This window comes from Alexandromys fortis, unplaced genomic scaffold (assembly GCF_014885135.2).
Source record: "Alexandromys fortis isolate MF-2015 unplaced genomic scaffold, M_Fortis_MF-2015_v1.1 scaffold_350, whole genome shotgun sequence".
Taxonomy (NCBI): domain Eukaryota; kingdom Metazoa; phylum Chordata; class Mammalia; order Rodentia; family Cricetidae; genus Alexandromys; species Alexandromys fortis.
Window position 1 is genome coordinate 201,515 of NW_026068263.1, and position 21,599 is coordinate 223,113.

General features: G+C 34.9%; 2 protein-coding genes across 2 annotated transcripts; both read right to left on the minus strand.

Annotated features, from left to right (window-relative positions):
- Positions 1 to 5,516: 5,516 nt before the first annotated feature.
- On the minus strand, positions 5,517 to 6,464 carry LOC126494459 (olfactory receptor 7G2-like). Its single transcript, XM_050131827.1, has one exon. The coding sequence runs from the start codon at positions 6,453 to 6,455 to the stop codon at positions 5,517 to 5,519; it is 939 nt and encodes a 312-aa protein (XP_049987784.1). The 5' UTR covers positions 6,456 to 6,464.
- Positions 6,465 to 13,692: 7,228 nt separating this feature from the next.
- LOC126494466 (olfactory receptor 7G2-like) lies at positions 13,693 to 14,640 on the minus strand. Its single transcript, XM_050131833.1, has one exon. The coding sequence runs from the start codon at positions 14,629 to 14,631 to the stop codon at positions 13,693 to 13,695; it is 939 nt and encodes a 312-aa protein (XP_049987790.1). The 5' UTR covers positions 14,632 to 14,640.
- Between the last annotated feature and the right edge of the window lie 6,959 nt (positions 14,641 to 21,599).

A 21,599-nucleotide genomic window follows, 5' to 3' on the forward strand; every position in this document is an offset into this window, starting at 1 on the left:
TGGCTTCCAGCACATGCACGGATGTTCCTCTAACTCATATTGTGGTTGTTGGTGGCATATGAGATGGTAGGTAGTCCACCTCTGGTATTTCTAGAACATTGTTCCAGGACATATGTATAGATGATTCATATGAAAGTTTTAGCTTCTGAACACCGAAAGGTAGCATATATAGAGAGATCAAATTGATCACAAAAACTAAGCAAGCCTCTATCATTTTCTTATCAATTAACAAGAATAACATACCTTTCTCTCTCCAAACCCATCCTTCCCCCAAGCCTTTTCACCTGAGAGGTCCTTGGAACCCTGTAACACAGCCTGCTCCAGTGCTAAGGAGACCTAAGAGAGGGCAGACCAGGAAAAACTCCCAAGTACTCAGCCACAGCAAAGATTGAACCAAGACACCAAGACACTGTTGGCCTCATTTGAAGGAAGAAATGGGTATGCAACAATGCAAAAATTCCTTCAAGATCCTAAAAGGCAACATGGTAACACCAGAATCCAGTTAGAATTTAACAGCAATACTACTACCAAAGCCTACAAACTCAGGGAAACTGAACAGTCATCTACTGAACAACACCTGGGTGAAGGAAGAAATAAAGAAACTTAAGTCTTCCTTGAATTCAATGAAAATGAATGCACAACATATCCAAACCTACGAGACACTATGAAAGCAGTGCTAAGAGGAAAGATCATTGCACTAAGTGCCCATGAAAAGAAAACAAAGAAAGCTCATATTAGTGACTAAACAGCACACTTGAAAGCTCTAGAATAAAAGAAGCAGACTCACCCAGGAGGAGTAAAAGACTGGAAATAATCAAACTGAGGGCTGAAATCAACAAAATAGAAATACAGAAAACAATCCAAAGAATCAATGAAAAAAAGGAGCTGTTTCTTTGAGAAAATCAACAAGATTGACAAAGCCTTATCCAAACTAATCAAAAGACAGAGAGAGAACACCTAATAAACAAAATCAGAAATGAAAAAGGAGATATAACAACAGACACTGCGGAAATTCAGAGAATCATTTGGTCTTACTAAAGAAGCCTGTGCTCCAAAATTGGAAAATGTAAAAGAAATGAACATTTTTTTTAGATAGATACCATATACCAACATAAAATCAAGACCAGGTGAGCAATTTAAACAGGCCTATAAGTTATGAGAAAATAGAAGGTGTCATAAAAAACATCCCAACCAAAAAAAGCCCAGTGCCAGATAATTTTGATGCAGAATTCTACCAGAACTTTCAAGAAAAGCTAATACCTAGACTCCTCAATGCGTTCTACATAATAGAAACAGAAGGGTCATAGCCAAACTCTTTTTATGAACCTACAGTAACCATGATAGCAAAACTGCAAAAAGACTCTACCAAGAAAGAGAATTACAGACCAATCTCACTCATGAACATCAACGCAAAAATTCTCAATAAAATACTGGCAAACAGAATCCCATAACACACTAAAATTTCATCCATTATGATCAAGTAGGCTTCATCCTAGAGATGCAGGTCTGGTTCAAAATATAAAAATCTATCAATGTAATCAATTGTGTAAAAAAAACTAAAAAAATAATAATTTTATAAGATGCCAAAAAAGCATTTGACAAAATTCAACACCCCTTTTTGATAAAGATATTGGAGAGATTAGAGATAAAAGGATCATATCTACATATAATAAAAGCAATATACAGCAAACTGACAGCTAACATCAAATTAAATGAAGAGAAACCTAAAGCGGTTCCACTAAAATCAAGACCAAGAAAAGGCAGTCCACTCTCTTCATATTTCTTCAACACAGTTCTTGAGGTTCTAACAATAGTAATAAAACAAGATAAGGAGATGAAGGGAATTCAAATTAGAAAGAAGAAGTCAAACTTTTGTTATTTGTGGATGATATGATAATGTACATAAGTGACCACAAAATCTCTACCAGAGAACTCCTACAACTGATAAATACCTTCAGTGATATGGCAGGATCAACTCACAAATATCAGTAGCCCTCCTATACACAAAGCCCTCCTATATACATAATGAAGTTGAGATGGAAATCAGAGAAACATCGTCTTTCACAATAGCCACAAATAGCATAAAGTATCTTTGGGTAATACTAACCAAGGAAGTGAAAGACCTATTTGGCAAGAACGTTACATCTTTGAAGAAAGAAATTGAAGAAGATTCCCCAAAATGGGAAGATCTCCCATGCTCATGGACAGGAAGAATTAACATAGTAAATGGCAGTTCTAACAAAGGCAATCTATAGATTCAGTGCAATCTGCATCAAAATCCCACTACAATTCTTCACAGAGAAAGCAATAATTCTTGAGAGAGTTTATTGTTCATTGAGAGAACAATAATCAACTTTATATGGAATAACAACAAACCCAGGATAGCCAAAACAATCCTATTTAATAAAGGAAATTCCAGAGACATTACCATGCCTGACATCAAGCTCTATTACAGAGCTAAGGTAATGAAACCAACATGGTATTGGCATAAATACAGAGATGTTAACCAATGGAATTGAATTGAGACAACATATATTAATCCATATACATATGAACACTTGATATTTGACAAAGAAGCTAAAATTATACAATGGAAAAAAAGAAAGCATCTTCAACTAATGGTGCTGGCATAACTGGATGTCATCCTGTAGAAGAATGAAAATAGATCCATATCTATCACCAAGCACAAAACTCAGGTCTAAATGGATTAAAGACCTCAATATAAATACAACCACACTGGACCTGATAAAGGAAAAAGTGGGAAGTAGCCTTCAATTCAAGGACCCAGGAGACCACTTCCTAAGTATAACCCCAGTATCACAGACAATAAGAGCAACAATGAATAAATGGGGCTTCCTCAGTCTGAGAAGATTCTGTAAAGGAAAGGACACAGTTAATGAGACAAAATGGCAACCTAATGAATGGGAGATCTTCACCAATCCCACATCAGGTAAAGGCCTCATCTCCAAAATAAATGAAGAACTCAAGAAATTAGACATTTAAAATTCTAAATAACCCAATTAAAAACGGGGTACTGAGCTGAACAGTGAATTCTCAACAAAACAAATTTAAATGTTCAAAAAATACTTAAGGACACATTCAATCAACTTCCTTAGCAATCAGGGAAATACAAATCAAAACAACTTTGAGATATCATCTTACACCTTTCATCAACATCAAAAACACCAATGATAGCTTATTCTGGAGAGGATGTAGAGTAAGGGAAACACTCATCCATTGCTGGTGGGAATGCAAACTTGTGCAACCAATTTGAAAATCGGTGTGACATTCTCTCAGAATATTGGGAGCCACGTACCATAGTATCCAGCAATACCACTCTTGGTAATCTACCAAAAAGATGCTCAAACATACTTCAAAAGCATTTGTTCACCTATGTTCATAGCAGCATTATATGTAATAGCCAGAACCTGGAAACAACTTAGATGCCCCTCAATGGAAGAATGGATGAAGGAAATGTGGCACATCTACACATTAGATTACTACTCAGTGGTAAAAAAGAACAATGATATCTTGAATTTTGCATGAAAATGGATGGAAGTAAAAAACACTATCCCAAGTGAGATAACCCAGACCCAAAAATAAGAATATGGCATGTACTCACTCGTATGTGGATAGATACTAGCCATAAAAAAAAGGACATTGAGCTTATAGTTCATGGTCTTAGAGAAGATAAGTAATGAGGTACACCAAAAGAATATATATATATATATATATATATATATATATATATCCATCTGGAAAATAGAAGCAGACAAGATAGCCTGACAAAATTTGGGAGCATGGGGTGGAGATAAAAGGAAGGGGAGAACGGGAAGAAGTGGGGAAAAGGGGAGGGTTGGGGAAAGCTTGAGGGAATTGAATGGTGAGATGAAAGGACATATATGAGAGCAAGGAAAGAGATATCTTGATTGAGGGAGCCATTTGGGGATAAGCCAGAAACCTGTCTCTAGAAAACTTCCCAGGAATCAGCAAGCCAACCCTAGGCAACAAAAAACATGCCTGAACTGGCTTTGCCCTGTAATCAGACTGATGATTATCTTAAATATCACCATAGAAACTTTGTCTAACAGAAGATGAATAAAGAGACAGAGACTCACATCAGAACACTGGGCTGAAGAGCAGAAGAAAGGAGAATATAAACAAGGAAGTCAAGACCATGAGGGGTTTACTCACTGAGACAATGTGCCTGAGCTAATGGGAGTTTACCAACTCTAATTAAACTGGGAATGAATGAGCATGGGATCAAACTAGTCCCTCTGATTGTGGTTGACAGTTGGGGCAGACTGAGGGGCCAAAAACAATGGCACTGGGATTTGTCTCTACTGCAAATACTGGCTTTTTGATATCATATTCTCTTTGGATGTATACCTTGCTCAACCTGGATGTAGTGGGGAGGGCGTGTGGAGGGAGTGGGAGGGAAGTAGGAGGAAGGGAGAAAGTAGGAATTTGAATTGATATTTTTAAGTAATAAAATAAAATAATAAAAGTATAATATAATTTGAAAGTTGCAGCAAGTACTAAAGCTATGAAAAGCAAACTCTCTTTTCAAGCCATCTAGAAAGCTGGGAAGCATAGCAATATATAATTAAAATAATCATTAAGGCTACAGTGATGACTCCCTAAGAAGAGTCAATGTAATGCCACTTACAACAGGCAATAACCACAACCAGGAAGACAGAAGAATTTTTCTAGCCAAGCACTTACATTCATGTGCATAGAAACATATACATATGCATACACATACATTTAATACCTGTAAAAAAATAAGGTTTAGAATATCCAGAGAAGTAGAGCATGAAAATGTTCAGAGTACTATTCAAATGTCTTCAAGGCAAATCCGTTTAGGCCTGAAAAACTCAGAAACTATAGGAGACAGTGTCTGGGTAATGTACAAAATGGTAAATGATATTTAACGTTCTATTTCATAGTAAAATAATGCTGTTTTAGATATAGGAATTTTATAGTTAACATGTGGCTATAAAAGTTTTCAACATTAATAAAGTGTATATTTGAAGGTACTAAAAGATCAACTCTTGTCTTATTAAAACTTCTAGTAACATTGTTTTTAAATATAATTAAATCATTAACATCTTAATATTTCTACCTTCAATACCTATGGTGTGTCCCATCTTCCCTATCAAATTTATTGACTCATCTTCAATTACTATTTAATATATAATATGCCCTATTTATAAATTTATTTACATACCAATATCTGATTTTATATAGAATAAAATTATAAAAATGGGAATTTGTTTGCCTGCTTTTGGAATTAGGTATGAGAAAATATATCCCACGTATAATGTGAATATCACTTGTCAAAATTTTATCAAGATCAATAAATATAAAAATAATAAATCAAGGACAATAAATGGATAGATTTTTTTTGGTCAGTGTGGTGTATAGATCCCAGCAACACACAAGATGTTGTGGGTATTTAAACTTTGTTTTCTTGGTAGGACCATGAAAGACTCAAGTCAAAATAAAGTAATACATCATGGAAAGCAGGGTACCTTTGTGATAAGTTTCCTTAAGGCTTTCTTCATATCCCTATTCCTTAGGCTATAAATAAAGGGGTTCAACATTTGAGGGAGGACAGTGTACATCATATATGAAACTGTAGTGATCTGAGGTGAAACAGTAATTGCAGAGGTGACATAAACTCCCACTGCTGCCCCATAGAATAATGACACAACTACAAAGTGAGATCCACAAGTGGAAAAGGCTTTATACCTTCCTCTCATTGAAGATATTCTCAAAATAGAAGAGACAATTCGAGTATAAGAGAAAATTATTCCAGAGATTGGAATGCCACCAAATATAAATGTTGCAAGATATATCAGAATATAGTTGATGAGAGTATCAGAACAGGCTAGCTTAATGACCTGAGCCAGTTCACAGAAGAACAGAGGAAGTTGAAGGTTTGTGCAAAATGAGACCCGCAGTATCATCAGACATTGTAATAAACTGTTCACTATGCTAATGGTCAGTGACAATAGAATTAGCACACTACAGAATTTTGGATTCATAATTGCTGTGTAGTTCAGTGGGTGGCAAATAGCTGCATAGCGGTCATAAGCCATTGCAGCAAGGACACAGCTTTCTAACACAGCAAAATTCAAAACAAAGCAGGCCTGAGTAAGACAGCCCATGTAACTGATGCTCTGATCCTGTGTGTGGATGTTTTTCAGCATATTGGGGACTGTTGTTGTACTAAGGCAGATGTCAGTAAATGAAAGCTTGGAGAGAAAGAGGTACATGGGTGTTTGCAGATTGGCTTCAGAGCTGACCACAAGAATGATGAGCAGATTTCCCAGAATTGTGACCAGATATGTAAAGAGGAACAGGCCAAAGATGAGGGGCTCCATTGTAGCATCATTTGTCAGTTTCAATAGAAAAAAGTAGGAGATGCTTGTTTCGTTTCCAGGTTTCATGTTGATGATAAACCTAGCGAAAACAGAGCAGAAGAAAATATTTAAAGACCATGCTTCAACATAACTTGGAGGCATGTTAGAGATGAAAGTTATACTCTAAACCCAAACATATTCTTCTATCTCATTTAAGAGATAAACCAGTAGATAATACTTATAATTTCATGCAGTTGGTTTTGATACATGTTGATATTTCTCACTTAAATATTTTCTATATTTTCATAGGGAAGTTCTCACATGTTGATAAACATGTAGAGGACAGAATGGAGCTTATAGAAATAAGGGCTCCCCTTTTGCCCCATGAGTTTTGGGCTAGGAGTCAGGTTGCAAACTTGTCAACAAGAGACAATCCTTTCTAGGTCATCTATAATGATCTCTATATGTTAAATTTTGGAGATATATTAATAAAGGTCACTAGCATCTCCATGGTGAGAACTACAGACATAAATAATTTTCCTTGTTAAAAAACTATCATTATCTCTTCATATTTCATGCCTTTTTAAATACAATTTTTAATAAACTCACACATACTTTTATTAAGAGAATTTTTTGTAATAGAAAGTTAATATATTTTAAACTGAAAATTCCTTTCATTGCTACATAATTATGAAATTATTTTATTATTACAATGAAATAATTGAAATTAAGTCATTTTCAGTCCCTATGATTCTACAAAACAGAAGCTAGAGTTAACACATTATGAGAACAGTTGAATAATTTGTAATAAACTACAGAATTCATTTGCTACATTATTTGTCATTTCATTGTGACTTATTGATAATCATTTTTACCACTTCCAAAACAATCTTTAATTAATTAAAAAAATATAGAAGAAATACTATCCTTGTCTTGGGAAAAATTCAAAATAACATTTTTATGGATTCTCTGGTACTTCACATAATGCACCCCAAACACACTTAATTAATTAGATGTGGGATTCCTTTCTGTATGTTATGAATTCCATTGGTTAATATAGAAACTGCTTTGGCCTGGCCTGGCAAAATAGAGGTAGGCAGAACTAAACTGAATGCTGGTAGAAAGAAGGCAGAGTCAATCAGAAGCCGTATACTCCTGCTGGAGACAGAAGATGGAACTTAACCCAGTAAATCATAGCCTTGTGGCAATATACAGTTTAATGGAGATGGGCTAATTTAAGATATGAGTTAACCAGAAATATGCTTAAACTATTGGCCAAAATGTATTGCAAATAATATGATTACTGTATGATTATTTCAGGGTCCAGCAGCTGGGAACAAACAAGTGGTCTTCCATTACAGATTGACACCAACATGGCAAATGAAAATCCACTTAAAACCTGAGAGAGTTTTGGAAGGAATTCTAGGCAAAACAAAACAAAGCAAAACAGAGTTAGCACAGCTTAATGTTGTGACTTCTTTATGAGATGGTTTCCTAATTTATCAGTAGCATAAAAAAAGCCACAAGATTTTGACATGGTGGTTGGTGTTCCAGGCTGTGCTGCTTGTTCACATTCTGGCTCTATCAGGAGGTCAAACATTTAGATGGAGTCTGTGGGCAGCTTGCTGCAAGTTATTTGGTGGCAGCATTCATCAACTGGTTATCAGAGTGAAGTGGAGAGGACGGCTCCCACCCAGCAGTCTCAGAGGCAGTAAACAAATTTCTGCCATTTTAGACTGGGCACAGCAAGCAGGCAAGGCCATATTTGCTCTAGCAATGCCACTGCTTGGGTTTTTAAGAAGTGTTTAGGATTTTAAGAAGCAGTCCTGTAAGATAATGATTACAAATACACAATAAAGACAAATTCAGATAGAAAAGACCTCTAAATGGGTCCCAGTGTTGGATATATGTGTGTAGGCTTGGAAGAGAGAGAGAGAGAGAGAGAGAGAGAGAGAGAGAGAGAGAGAGAGAGAGAGAGAGAGAGAAGCAAATCGTCTAAATAAATAGAACAAAGTCTTTTAGAGACAGAGTACAGACAGTCATAGATTAGAAAAGTAAACATAATAAAATAAATATTAAACATGTAGAAAACATAATAGAGTTAAAAAATAAGCCACATAAAGATGAAATATACACAGAGAGTCTGGATTATATATATATTATTGTGTTTTCTTTGATTTTTTTTTTTACTGTGAAGCAGCTACGTACCGAGAGACATTTCATTGTATGGGCTGCTAACTTAAAACAACATATATGTTTTAAAAGTTTCTTTACTTCAAAATTTTTGTCTAAGGACAAGTTGCTTTGAAAAAGAGGATCTTCTTTTGTTTCCACGGAAGATGAGAACCTGTGGAATCCTTCCAAACTAATGTGGTTTGATGGAGCAAAACCCCCTGAAAGGCTGCCATGAATAACGCTCAAAATACTTCACTCAACAAAAAGCAAGAAGCAGTTTGGAGTAAACTATACCCAATTTCCCAAGTATTGCTTATAAATGTTTGCTTACATTTAAAGTAGGTATGCTATAGATATAAATATTTTGCATTGATAGGAATCTTGGTCTGTTGAGGCAAATTTGAAGTCAAGTTTTTTATATGTGTATTTCTACACTTGATTAAGGTATTGTGTTTATGCAACTCATTTAAAATATATTGTATAATTAAGAATCATAGGTTAATAGATAGTCATCTTTAATAGTCAAGCTTGTAGTCTTGTTATATTTTCTAGATGTACAGAGGTATAGTTCAGATGGATAGCTATTCTTCAAACATCTCAACAACTACAGAAAATGGCATTTAAAATATTTTAATAACTTAGAACTGTTTATGATATAAGACACATTTGTTCATGTAGTACCAATTACTTTAAGTGGATGATGGACATCAAAAAGAATTCTTATGGAGTTTGCTAGCCATTTGGGCAAGAACCTGCTCTTACTTCAACTGCTTGATGCTATACTGTATGTTTAAACATGCAGGTCACACAGAAAAATGACTGCTGAACTTGCCTAAAGGTGAAATTGTCCTTTGGGGTTCCTGCTTCATGGAAGAGTCTCCAGGACAGTTTTCAAAACACAGAAGAAATTAACTGACATACTGCCAATATAGGTTGAACTGTCTTTGAAATTTGATGCCTCATGGAAAAATCTACTAGATACTATGAGACTATAGACTGAATATAGATGCTCCAATAATACAGAAGATCTTTGTATGGTTGCTTAGGCAGCAAGATGTCTTTGTCAATTCTAGGGTTTTGGAAGTTGGTTAAAATGCACTTCTTGGTTACTTAGGTAATATTAAATCATTCTGGGGTCTTTGATAGATTTGAAGAATAAATAGTTATAATTAAAATTTTCCTTAGTTGTGATATAATATAGATATAAAGATTGTGAATATAATTCTTGCTTGATACCTGTTTTGTTATATGTAACTTTTCTGTGTTAAAGTTAAAACAATCCTTTTTATTTAAACAGAAAATGGGAGGTGATGTGGGATTAACCTCTGTATGCTGGGAATACCTTTTGGTTAATAAAGAATACTATTGGCCTGGCATGGCAAAATAGAGGTAGGTGGGGAAAACTAAACTTAACGTTGGGAGAAAAAAGGCAGAGTCAGTAAGAAGCTATGTTTCCCTACCAGAGACAGATATCAGAACTTTACCTATAAGTCACAGTCTCATGCCAATATGCAGATTAATTGAGATGGGTTAATTAAAGATATGAATTAGACAGAAATATATTTAAAATATTGGCCAAACAGTATTGCAAATAATGTGGTTTCTGTATGATTATTTGGGGCTGAGAAGCTGGGAACAAGCAAGCAGCCTCCTAGTCCATTTATTCCCCAGTCCCTCCATGTCTGCCCGTCAACTCTTGTTACCCTCCTAAAAAAAGTAAAAATAAGAATGAGATATAAAAAAAAGAAAAATTTAAACCTAATTTTTGTTGTCTATATACTCTCTCAAGTAATGGTCAAACTCTCAGTGGTCTTACCCTTAAATAGAACATAGTACTACTTTTCCCATAACCCTGAGAGATATCCAGGGGCAATATTGATGTGAGTGACCTGTACTGTCACCCTAACCCATGTTGGTGTCTATCATCTGCATGCTTCTGAAGGACCTGACTGGGTCTCTGGTCATACTGCACCATGGTACCAAGTTTGTGGTCTGTGTTTTAGCCAGCCAGAAATCATGGTGACGTCCATAATCTGTGTTGTATCTGACTGTAAAAGCAAGGAGGCTAATTTATCTGTGATATTGATACCTATAGATGCACAGTTGAAAGGGGGGGTCATGAAAAGCTTCTGTGAGAACTCCTACTATCCCTAGAATGTAACAGGCTAGACAGGAAGTTATGGAAGAGAAGTTTTAAAACCTGTGATGGGTATGATGACATGTAGGTCTCCACAACTAAAATTCTTATCTTTAAATTCCCATATTAATATATTCAACACCACGTATTCATCACATTTTCATAAATAATTCTATGCCATCATTCATCCCTGTATTTCTTTACAACTCTATAGTCCATTTTCTATTTTCACATCTTCCTGTTATATTATACTCCTTACTTCACCATAACCTCTTTATTTTCTTGTCACCTTTCTGACTTTATGCTATGTCTCCACAGTAAAACTACGCATGTGCGCACACACACACACACACACACAGAGAGAGAGAGAGAGAGAGAGAGAGAGAGAGAGAGAGAGAGAGAGAGAGAGAGAGAGAAGCAGACAGAAAAAGATAGAGAGAAAGGGAGGGAAAGAAAGAAAGAGAAAGGGAGAAAGAAACTAAAACTAGTAACAGCATATAAGACAAAATATATCATATATCATGTGTTATCTTTTCACTTTTTGTTAGTTTACCCTATCATCCCATTTGGACATAAATTTCAGAATTTCCTTTTTCCTCATAGGGTATAAACTTAATTGTTTATACCAATCATAATTTTATTTTCCATTTATCTATTATTTTCTACTCTGAATACATCAGCAATGAACATGAATACAAAATACTCTGTAGGTACAATATAGAGGCCCTTAGCTAAATGCCCTGGATTGTGTAAGTTATATTTTCAGTTTTTCTTCTTGCATTAATGATTTTCTGTCTTGTCTTTCTTTCTTATCTTGACAACATTTTCTCTCAGTAGAACATATTTTTAACATAAATTCATATATTTTTTCAAAGTGCTAAAATGAATTAAATGAAAATTTAGCATTTCAATCAGGAATATTTCACAGAGTATAAAACAGGAAATTTTGGTCTAAAATTATGTGATATTTTTAAGAAATCGTCACCAAATATAGGATTCAACTCAGATGTGGAAAGATTATGTGTAATTGAGGCTTCATGTTTTTCACTACCATCCTGGTTATACAAGAGAACACTTAGTCATGTATGTGTGAATATAATGACAATATATTGGTGATTAGCATATAAAACTCTGGCAGAGAATTTTCCTATGTGACATATTTAAGATATGCAGAGTTCTACTTATGTGTTTGTAGAGTTTCAGTGGGCTAAGTCATTATTTACTAATTATAAGATGAGATTCAGGACCCAGTATGAGACAAATAAGAACACAATTTTCAAGCAGTGAGGTTCTGAGTGCTGTGTTTACTCACTAGAAAATAGATGGTTGTATGTGTTTGAATGGCTTGCTCATAGTAACCATCCTAGCCGTCATTTCTATCACACCACTCACACTGGATAAAAGCAAATATTCAAATATATTTCAGTGTGTCTTGATTAACAATAGGAAAAGCTTTTTTTCTTGAAGTAAACAGAACAAAAACACTCATCACAAAAATCAATATATAATATTTATGCCATTTTATTTTGAATTTCTAAGCTATGAACCTTTCAAAGGCTCTAAAATTTTATCATAAAGAATTATATGTAATAGAAGTTGGATATGGAACAGAAAACACATATAGCATGAGCATTATGGATATCAAAGACATGACAAAATGCTAAAATTCCTCATGGAATATTGATCATGTAGAAAATTAAACAAGAGTGATATGAAACTTCATATTACTTTTAGCAATGTGTATAAAGAAATATATGATAAATAGCAAGACTTGATCCATGAATGAGTTAGATATATAAAGCATACCTTATCAAATTAATAACTATACCTAAAGTAATGAGAAATGGCTATCAAGAAATTACCTTGCTCAGGAAGATTAAAATCTTCCTGCATATGAAATACAGATAGAAGAGGTGAACATTAGCTTCTCAGGCAATATCTTCTGTAGTAGTAGGCATAGGCTTTGCTTCCTGAAGTAGGTAGATCTATTGAATGAAATATTCTCAGACTTGTTCTTACTCTTTCTATCTCCCCAAAGGTTGAATATCCAAAGTTTCTCATTAAAGTAACTATGACACTATCATTAAGATCCCTTGAGGGCCTGCCACTAAGGAAGAAGGCATAGATGTGACTTCATCACCAGCGATATAATGAATTCCTGAGAGAATATTTCTCATTCAGTTTTTCTTGATATCTTTACTTATTATCACTTCCTTCATACATTAAGAATACTACTCTTGGTCATATACCCAAATACGCTCAATCATATTTGTTAAACTATGTTCATAGCAGCACTACTTTTAATGGCCAGAACATGGAAACAACCTAGATGCCCTTCATCCAAAGAATGGCTGAACAAAATGTGGTTCATTTATACATTAGCATACTACTCAGCTGTAAAAAAAAACAATGGCAGCTTGAATTTTGCATGCAAACAGATGTAATTAGAAAACACTATTGTGAGTGAGGTAACCCAGACCCAGAAAGATTAATATGGCATGTATTCACTAATAAGTGGATACTAGCTCTAAACTAAGGATATTGAGCCTATAGTTCATGATCCTAGAGAAGCTAAGAAATAAGGTGAGCCTGGAAAGTAAAAACATACTAATCAACTGACAAATTTGGGAGCATGTGTGTGTTGGGAGAAGGGAAGGTAAGAAGGAAAGAGGAATGAAGAAGAGCAGTAGTGAGGAAAACTTGAGGAAATAGGTTAGTTGAGAAGGATGTGGCCAGACATGAGAGTAGGGATAAAATTATGAAGATGTAAATTTGTTTCCATGGTTTTGGTATTTGGTATGAGAAAAAATATCCAATGTATAATGTGAATATCACTTGTCAAAATTTTATCAAGATCAATAACTATAAAAATAATAAATCAGGGACAATATATGGATAGATATTTTGTCAGTGTGGTGTATAGATCACAGTAACACACAAGATGTTGTGGGTATTTAAACTTTGTTTTCTTGGTAGGACCATGAAAGACTCAAGTCAAAATAAAATAATACATCATGGAAGGCAAGGTACCTTTGTGATAAGTTTCCTTAAGGCTTTCTTCATATCCCTATTCCTTAGGCTATAAATAAAGGGGTTCAACATTTGAGGGAGGACAGTGTACATCATATATGAAACTGTAGTGATCTGAGGTGAAACAGTAATTGCAGAGGTGACATAAACTCCCACTCCTGCACCATAGAATATTGATACCACTAAAAAGTGAGACCCACAAGTGGAAAAGGCTTTATACCTTCCTCTCATTGAAGATATTTTCAAAATAGAAGAGACAATTCGAGTATAAGAGAAAATTATTCCAGAGATTGGAATGCCACCAAATATAAATGTTGCAAGATATATCAGAATATAGTTGATGAGAGTATCAGAACAGGCTAGCTTAATGACCTGAGCCAGTTCACAGAAGAACAGAGGAAGTTGAAGGTTTGTGCAAAATGAGACCCGCAGTATCATCAGACATTGTAATAAACTGTTCACTATGCTAATGGTCAGTGACAATAGAATTAGCACACCACAGAATTTTGGATTCATAATTGCTGTGTAATTCAGTGGGTGGCAAATAGCTGCATAGCGGTCATAAGCCATTGCAGCAAGGACACAGCTTTCTAATACAGCAAAATTCAAAACAAAGCAGGCCTGAGTAAGACAGCCCATGTAACTGATGCTCTGATCCTGTGTGTGGATGTTTTTCAGCATATTGGGGACTGTTGTTGTACTAAGGCAGATGTCAGTAAATGAAAGCTTGGAGAGAAAGAGGTACATGGGTGTTTGTAGATTGGCTTCAGAGCTGACCACAAGAATGATGAGCAGATTTCCCAGAATTGTGACCAGATATGTAAAGAGGAACAGGCCAAAGATGAGGGGCTCCATTGTAGCATCATTTGTCAGTTTCAATAGAAAAAAGTAGGAGATGCTTGTTTCGTTTCCAGGTTTCATGTTGATGATAAACCTAGCGAAAACAGAGCAGAAGAAAATATTTAAAGGCCAAGATTCAACATAACTTGGAGGCATGTTAGAGATGAAAGTTATACTCTAAACCCAAACATATTCTTCTATCTCATTTAAGAGATAAACCAGTAGATAATACTTAAAATTTCATGCAGTTGGTTTTGTTATATGCTTATATTTTTCACTTAAATATTTTCTATATTTTAGTAGGGAAGTTCTTGAATGTTGACATACATGTAGAGGAGCTTATAGAAATAAGGGCTTCCTATTTACCCCATGAGTTTTGGGCTAGGAGTCAGGATGCCAATCTTGGCAACCGGAGACATTACTTTCTAACTCATCTTGAAGGATCTATATATATTGATTTTTGGAGAAATATGTATTAATGAAGATCTCCACTATTTTCATGGTGAGAAATACAGACATAAGTAATTTTCCCTGTTAAAAAACTATCATTAACTTTTCATTACTTTTAGTGCTGTTTTTTAATACAATTTCAAATAAATTTACACATACATTTTAAGAGGATTTTTTGTAATAGAAATTTAATATATTTTAAAGTGCAAATTCCTTACATTGCTTGATAAGTATTATTAAATTATTTTATTATTACAATGAAATAATTGAAATTAAGTCATTTCAATCCCTATGATTGGAGGGGCATAAATGACCGACAATTAGAATTAACCAGACTAGCTTTAATATAAAATATTCAGCTTTAATAAAGGGAAGAAGGGAAACTTACAAAGCCAGGGTTCCAGTGATTCAGGAGCGCAGGAAAACAAAGAAAGAAAACCAGTACACATCGATGGTTTTATAGGCTATTTGTGGCCCTGGGGGGGTGACACACCTTATACAGCACGCAATTGAAGTCCCCCATTATCTCCCCCTTTCTCTAAACATGATCGCACTAAACCCAATACAACTATATACGGTAGGAACAGATACCAAATATAAAATTACAAACAACAAACAATATTAAGCAAGAAACATATAACAAAAGTTTTGCTAAGCATTCTATTTCAAGGAGTCTAAATAATGTAGAGGGTAACTAAGATTAGCTAATCTTCAACTCCATCAAAGATCTGAGAAGGGAAGTAATATTACTTATGCATCCAGGAAGTACAAATGAGAAACTTCCAAAATGTGCAACAAATAACAGAGACTACTGACTACCTGGGCAATCACCCAAAGTCTTGTTTGCAATGTTGAGGCAACCAGCTTTGGCTAAGGCCTAACATAACTGACATACCATTTTCAAAGGCAAGGAACTTTTTTTGTAGAATTATCCTACCCTGTCTTGGCAAGATAAGACAATTCTGTTTTTATCTGTTCATGGATATTCTGTATCTCTGTCAGTAGTCAAGGAATGGGCTTTTCTTTGCCCAAAGGCCAGTTCTGCCAAGAAGACAAGCTTCCAGTGGAGTGTCTTTGGTGCTCAACGTTCTCTCTGGAGTAGAGCGGTGTTGCCAGGAGTGATTGTGTCTCATTAGTATGAAACTCTAGGTTAGATTAAAGGCCATTTTCTACAGCTCTTCAAAGAGGTTGAAGATTATACTATCTATACTAAATATAATCTTTGTATATCTAAAAAAACTGATTATCCTAAATATGAATATGACAAACATATATGACTATTGATTTATATACCTATCTAACTTGAAGACTAAGAGAATAAACAACTGTGCAATAAATGAGGACAATGACCTCGAAATGTTACATATGATTCTACAAAACAGAAGCTAGAGTTAACACATGATGAGAACGGTTGAATAATTTGTAGTAAACAACAGAGTCCATTTGCTGCATATTTATCATTTAGTATGACTTATTGATAATCATTTTTTACCACTTCCAAAACAATCTTTAATTAATTAAAAAGCAATACAGAAGAAATGCTATCTTGGTCTTGGGAAAAATTCAAAATAATATTTTTTGGATTTTCTGGGACTTCACATCATGCACCCCAAACACACTTATTTAGATGTGGGATTCCCCTCTGTATATTATGAATTCAATTGGATAATAAAGAAACTGCTTTGACCTGTCATGGCAAAATAGAGGTAGGCAGGGAAAACTAAACTGAATGCTGGTAGAAAATAGGCAGAGCCAGTCAGAAGCTATATAGCCCCACTGGAGACAGACGATGAAACTTTACCCAGTAAATCACAACCTCGTGGCAATATACAAATTAAGGGAGATGGTTTACTTTAAGATATGAGTTAACCAGAAATATGCTTAAACTATTGGCCAAGAAGTATTGCAAATAATATGGTTACTGTGTGATTATTTCAGGGCCCAGTAAAGCTGGGAACAAACAAGTGGCCTCCTATTACAGATTGACACCAAAGTGGCAAATGAAAATCCACTTAAAACATGAGAGAGTTTTAGAAGGAATTACAGGCAAAACAAAACAAAGCAAAACAGAATTAGCAAAGCTTAATGTGTGACTTCTTTATGAGATGTTTTCCTGATTTATCAGTAGCATAAAAAAAGCCACAAGATTTTGACAGGGTGGGTTTCTGGGTTGTGCTGCTAGTACAAACTCTTGCTCTTTCAGGAGGCCAAACATTTAGATGGAGTTTGTGGGCAGCTTACTGACAGTTATTTGGTGGCAGCATTGCCCAACTGGTTATCAGAGTTGAGGTGGAGAGGGCAGCCCCACCTAGTTGTCTCAAAGGTAGTAAACAGACTTCTACCATGTTAAGTGGGCAGAGCAAGCAAGCAAGGCCATATTTGCTCTGGCAATGCCACCACTTAGGCTTTAAAGAATTGCTTAAAATTTTAAGAAGCAGTCCTTGTCAGAAAATGATTACAAATACACAATAAAGACAAATTCAGATAGAAACAATGTCTAAATGGGTCACAGTGTTGCATGTGCATGTGTAGGCTGTGAAGAAAGAAGAAAAAGAGTACAGAGAATTACAAAAGAAGTAATCATTTAAATAAATAAAACAAATTCTTTAAGAGAGAGAGAGCAAGTCATTGATTAGAGAAATAAAGACAATAAAATAAATATTAAACATGTAGAAAACATAATAGAGTGAAGAAAATAAGCCCCATAAAGATGGAATATACACAGAGAGTCAGGATTATATGGACCAAAATCCCCTGAAAGGTAGCCATGAATATCCCCCAAAATACTTTGCACAACAAAAAGCAGAAAGCAGTGTGGAGTTAACAATGCCCAAACTGCCAAATAGTGCGTATAAATGTTTGCTTACATTTAAAGTGGGATATGCTATAGATATAAATATTTTGCATTGCTATGAATCTTGTTCTGTTGATGCAAATTTGAAGACAAGTTTTTATATTTATACATCTACTCTTGATTACGGTATTGTGTTTATGTAGCTCATTTAAAAATGTACTGTATAATTAAGAGACATATGTTAATAAGTAGTCATCTTCTGAACATAGCAGACAATGAGGACTACTGAGAACTCAAGAACAATGGCAATGGGTTTTTGATCCTACTGCACGTACTGGCTTTGTGGAAGCCTAGGCAGTTTGGATGCTCACCTTACTAGACCTGGATGAAGGTGGGTGGTCCTTGGACTTCCCACAGGGCAGGGAACCCTGGTTGCTCTTTGGGCTGACAAGGGAGGGGGACTTGATTGGAAAAGGGGGAGGGAAAGGGGAGGCGGCAGTGGGGAAGAGACAGAAATCTTTAATAAATAAATTAATTAATTAATTAAAAAAATAGTCAAGCTTGTAGTCTTGTTATATTTTCTAGATGTACAGAGGTGTAGTTTAGATGGATAGCTATTCTTCAAACATTCAATGACTAAAAAATATGGCATTTAAAATATTTTTAATAAGTTAGGACAATTAATGACATGAGACACATCTGTTCCTGCAGTACCAATTACGTAAAGAGGATGATGGACACTGAAGAGAATTCTTATGGAGTTTGCTAGCCATTTGGGCAAGAAACTGCCCTTGCTTCGACTGCTTTATACTATACTATATGACTTAAACAAGCAAGTTCCACAGAAAAATGATTGCTGAACTTGCCTAAAGGTGAAATGGTCCTTTGGGGTTCCTGCTTCATGAAAGAGTCTCCAGGACAATTTTCAAAACACAGAAGAAATTAACTGACATACTGCCAATATAGGTTGAACTGTCTTTGAAATGTCATGCTTCATAGAAAAATCTGCTGGAAACTGTGGGCCTATAGGCTGAAGGTAAATGCTCCAATAATAGAGAAGAACTTTGTGTGGCTGTTTAGGCAGCAAGATGTCTCTGTTAATTCTAGAGTTTTTGGAGTTGCTTACAATGCACTTCCTGGTTACTTAGGTAATATATCCTTCTGGGGTCTTTGATGAAGTTGAGAATAAATAGTTATAATTAGAATTTTCCTTAGTTATGATAAAATATAAAGTAGATATAAGGAGTGTAAATGTAATTTTTGTTTGATACCTGTTTTGTTATATATAATTATTCTGTTTTAAAATTAAAACTTTTTTATTTAAACAGAAAAGGGGAGGTGCTATGGGATTCACCTCTGTATGCTCTGAATACCATTAGTTAATAAAGAAAGTGCTTTGGTCTGGCAGGGCAAAATAGATGTAGGTGGGAAAAACTAAACTGAATGTTATGAGAAAGTAGGCAAAGTCAGTAAGAAGCTATGTTGCCCCACCAGAGACAGATATCAAAATTTTACCCGTAAATCACAGTCTCATGGCAATATGCAGATTAATTGAGATGGATTAATTTAAGATATGAGCTAGTCTGAAATATGTTTAAGCTATTGGACAAACAGTATTGCAAATAATACGGTTTCTGTGTGATTATTTGGGGACTGAGAAACTGAACAAGCAAGTAGCCTCCTACTACATTATTTCCCAGTACTTCCATGTCTGCCTCTCAACCCTTGTTACCCTCCTAAAAAAGTAAAGATAAATATGAGACTTAAAAAAAGAAAAATGTAGACCCAATTTTTGTTATCTATATATTCTTTCAAGTAATGATCAAACTCTCAGTGGTATACCCTTAAATAGAACATACTACTACCTTTCCCATAACCCTGACAGACATCCAAGGGCCATATTGATGTGAGTAACCTGTACTGTCACCCGAGCCCATGTTGGTGTCCATCATCTGGATGCTTCTGAAGGACCTGACTGGGTCTCTGGTCATACTGCACCAAGGGTCCAAGTTTGTGGTCTCTGCTGTAGCCAGCCAGAAATCATGTGGAGGTCCATGATCCATGTTGTGGCTGACTGTAAAAGCAAGGAGGCTACTTGATCTGTGATATTGTAACCTATAGATGCACAGTTGCAAGGGAGGGTCATGGAAGGCTTCTGTGAGAATTCCTACTATCCCTAATATGTAACAGGCGAGACAGGAAGTCATGGAAGAGGAGTTTTAAAAAGTGTGATGGGGATGATGACATGTAGCTCTCCACAACTAAAATTCTTATATCTTTAAATTCCCATATTAATATATTCAACACCACATTTTCATAAATAATTCTATGCTTTTATTCATCCCTGTATTTCTTTCCAACTCTATAGTCCATTTTCAGTTTTCACATCAACCCTTTTCTATTATACTCCTTTCTTCATCATAACCTCTTTATTTTCTTGTCTTCTTTCTGCCTTTATGTCATGTATCCACAGTAAAGCCACACACACACACACACACACACACATACACACACACACACACAGAGAGAGAGAAACAGACAGAAAAAGACAGAGGGAGGGAGGGAAGAAGAGAGGGAGGAAGGGAAACAGAGCATATAAGACAAAATATATCATATGTCATATGTTATCTTTTTACTTTTTGTTATTTTACTTTACCCTATCCTCCCATTAATCATAAATTTCATAATTTCCTTTTTCCTCACAAGGTATAAACTTAATTGTTTATACCAATCATAATTTTTTATTCATGTTCATTGCTGATGTACTCACAGCAGAAAAAAATAGCTAAATAGACCAATCATAGTTTCTTTGTCCATGTAGCTATTCTTTTCTGCTGTGAGTACATCAGCAATGAACATGAATACAAAAACTCTGTAGTTACAATGTAGAGGCCTTAGCTAAATGCCCTGGAGTGTGTAAGTTAAATTTTCAGATTTTCTTTAAAAATACTGCATCAATGATTTTCATAGTGATTGTCCTAGCTTGACTTCCCAGAAGCAGAAATAATGTCTTGTCTTTCTTTCTTATCTTGACAACGTTTTCTCTCAGTAGAACATATTTTTAACATAAATTCACTCATATATTTTTTTCAAAGTGCTGAACTGAATTAAATGAAAATTTAGCTTTTCAATCAGAAGTATTTAACAGAGTATAAAATGAGAAAATTTTGGTATAAAATTACATGGTATTTTTAAAAATAGTCATCAAATATAGGATTCAACTCAGATGTGGAAAGATTATGTGTAATTGAGGCTTCATGTTTTTCACTACCATCATGGTTATACAAGAGAACACTTAGTCATGTGTGAATATAACCACAATACATTGGTAATTAGCATATAAAACTCTGGCAGAGAATTTTCCTATGTGACATATTTAAGATATGCAGAGTTCTACTTATGTGTTTGTAGAGTTTCAGTGGGCTAAGTCATTATTTACTAATTGTAAGATGAGATTCAGGGACCCAGTATGATACAAATAAGAACACAATTTTTCAAGCAGTGAGGTTCTGAGTGCTGTGTTTACTCACTAGAAAATAGATGGTTGTATGTGTTTGAATGGCTTGCTCATAGTAACCATCCTAGCCGTCATTTCTATCACACCACTCACACTGGATAAAAGCAAATATTCAAATATATTTCAGTGTGTCTTGATTAACAATAGGAAAAGCTTTTTTTCTTGAAGTAAACAGAACAAAAACACTCATCACAAAAATAAATACAGTACAATATTTATGCCATTTTTTTAAATTTCTAATCTATGAACCCTTTCAGAGGCTCTAAAATTTCATCATAAAGAATTATA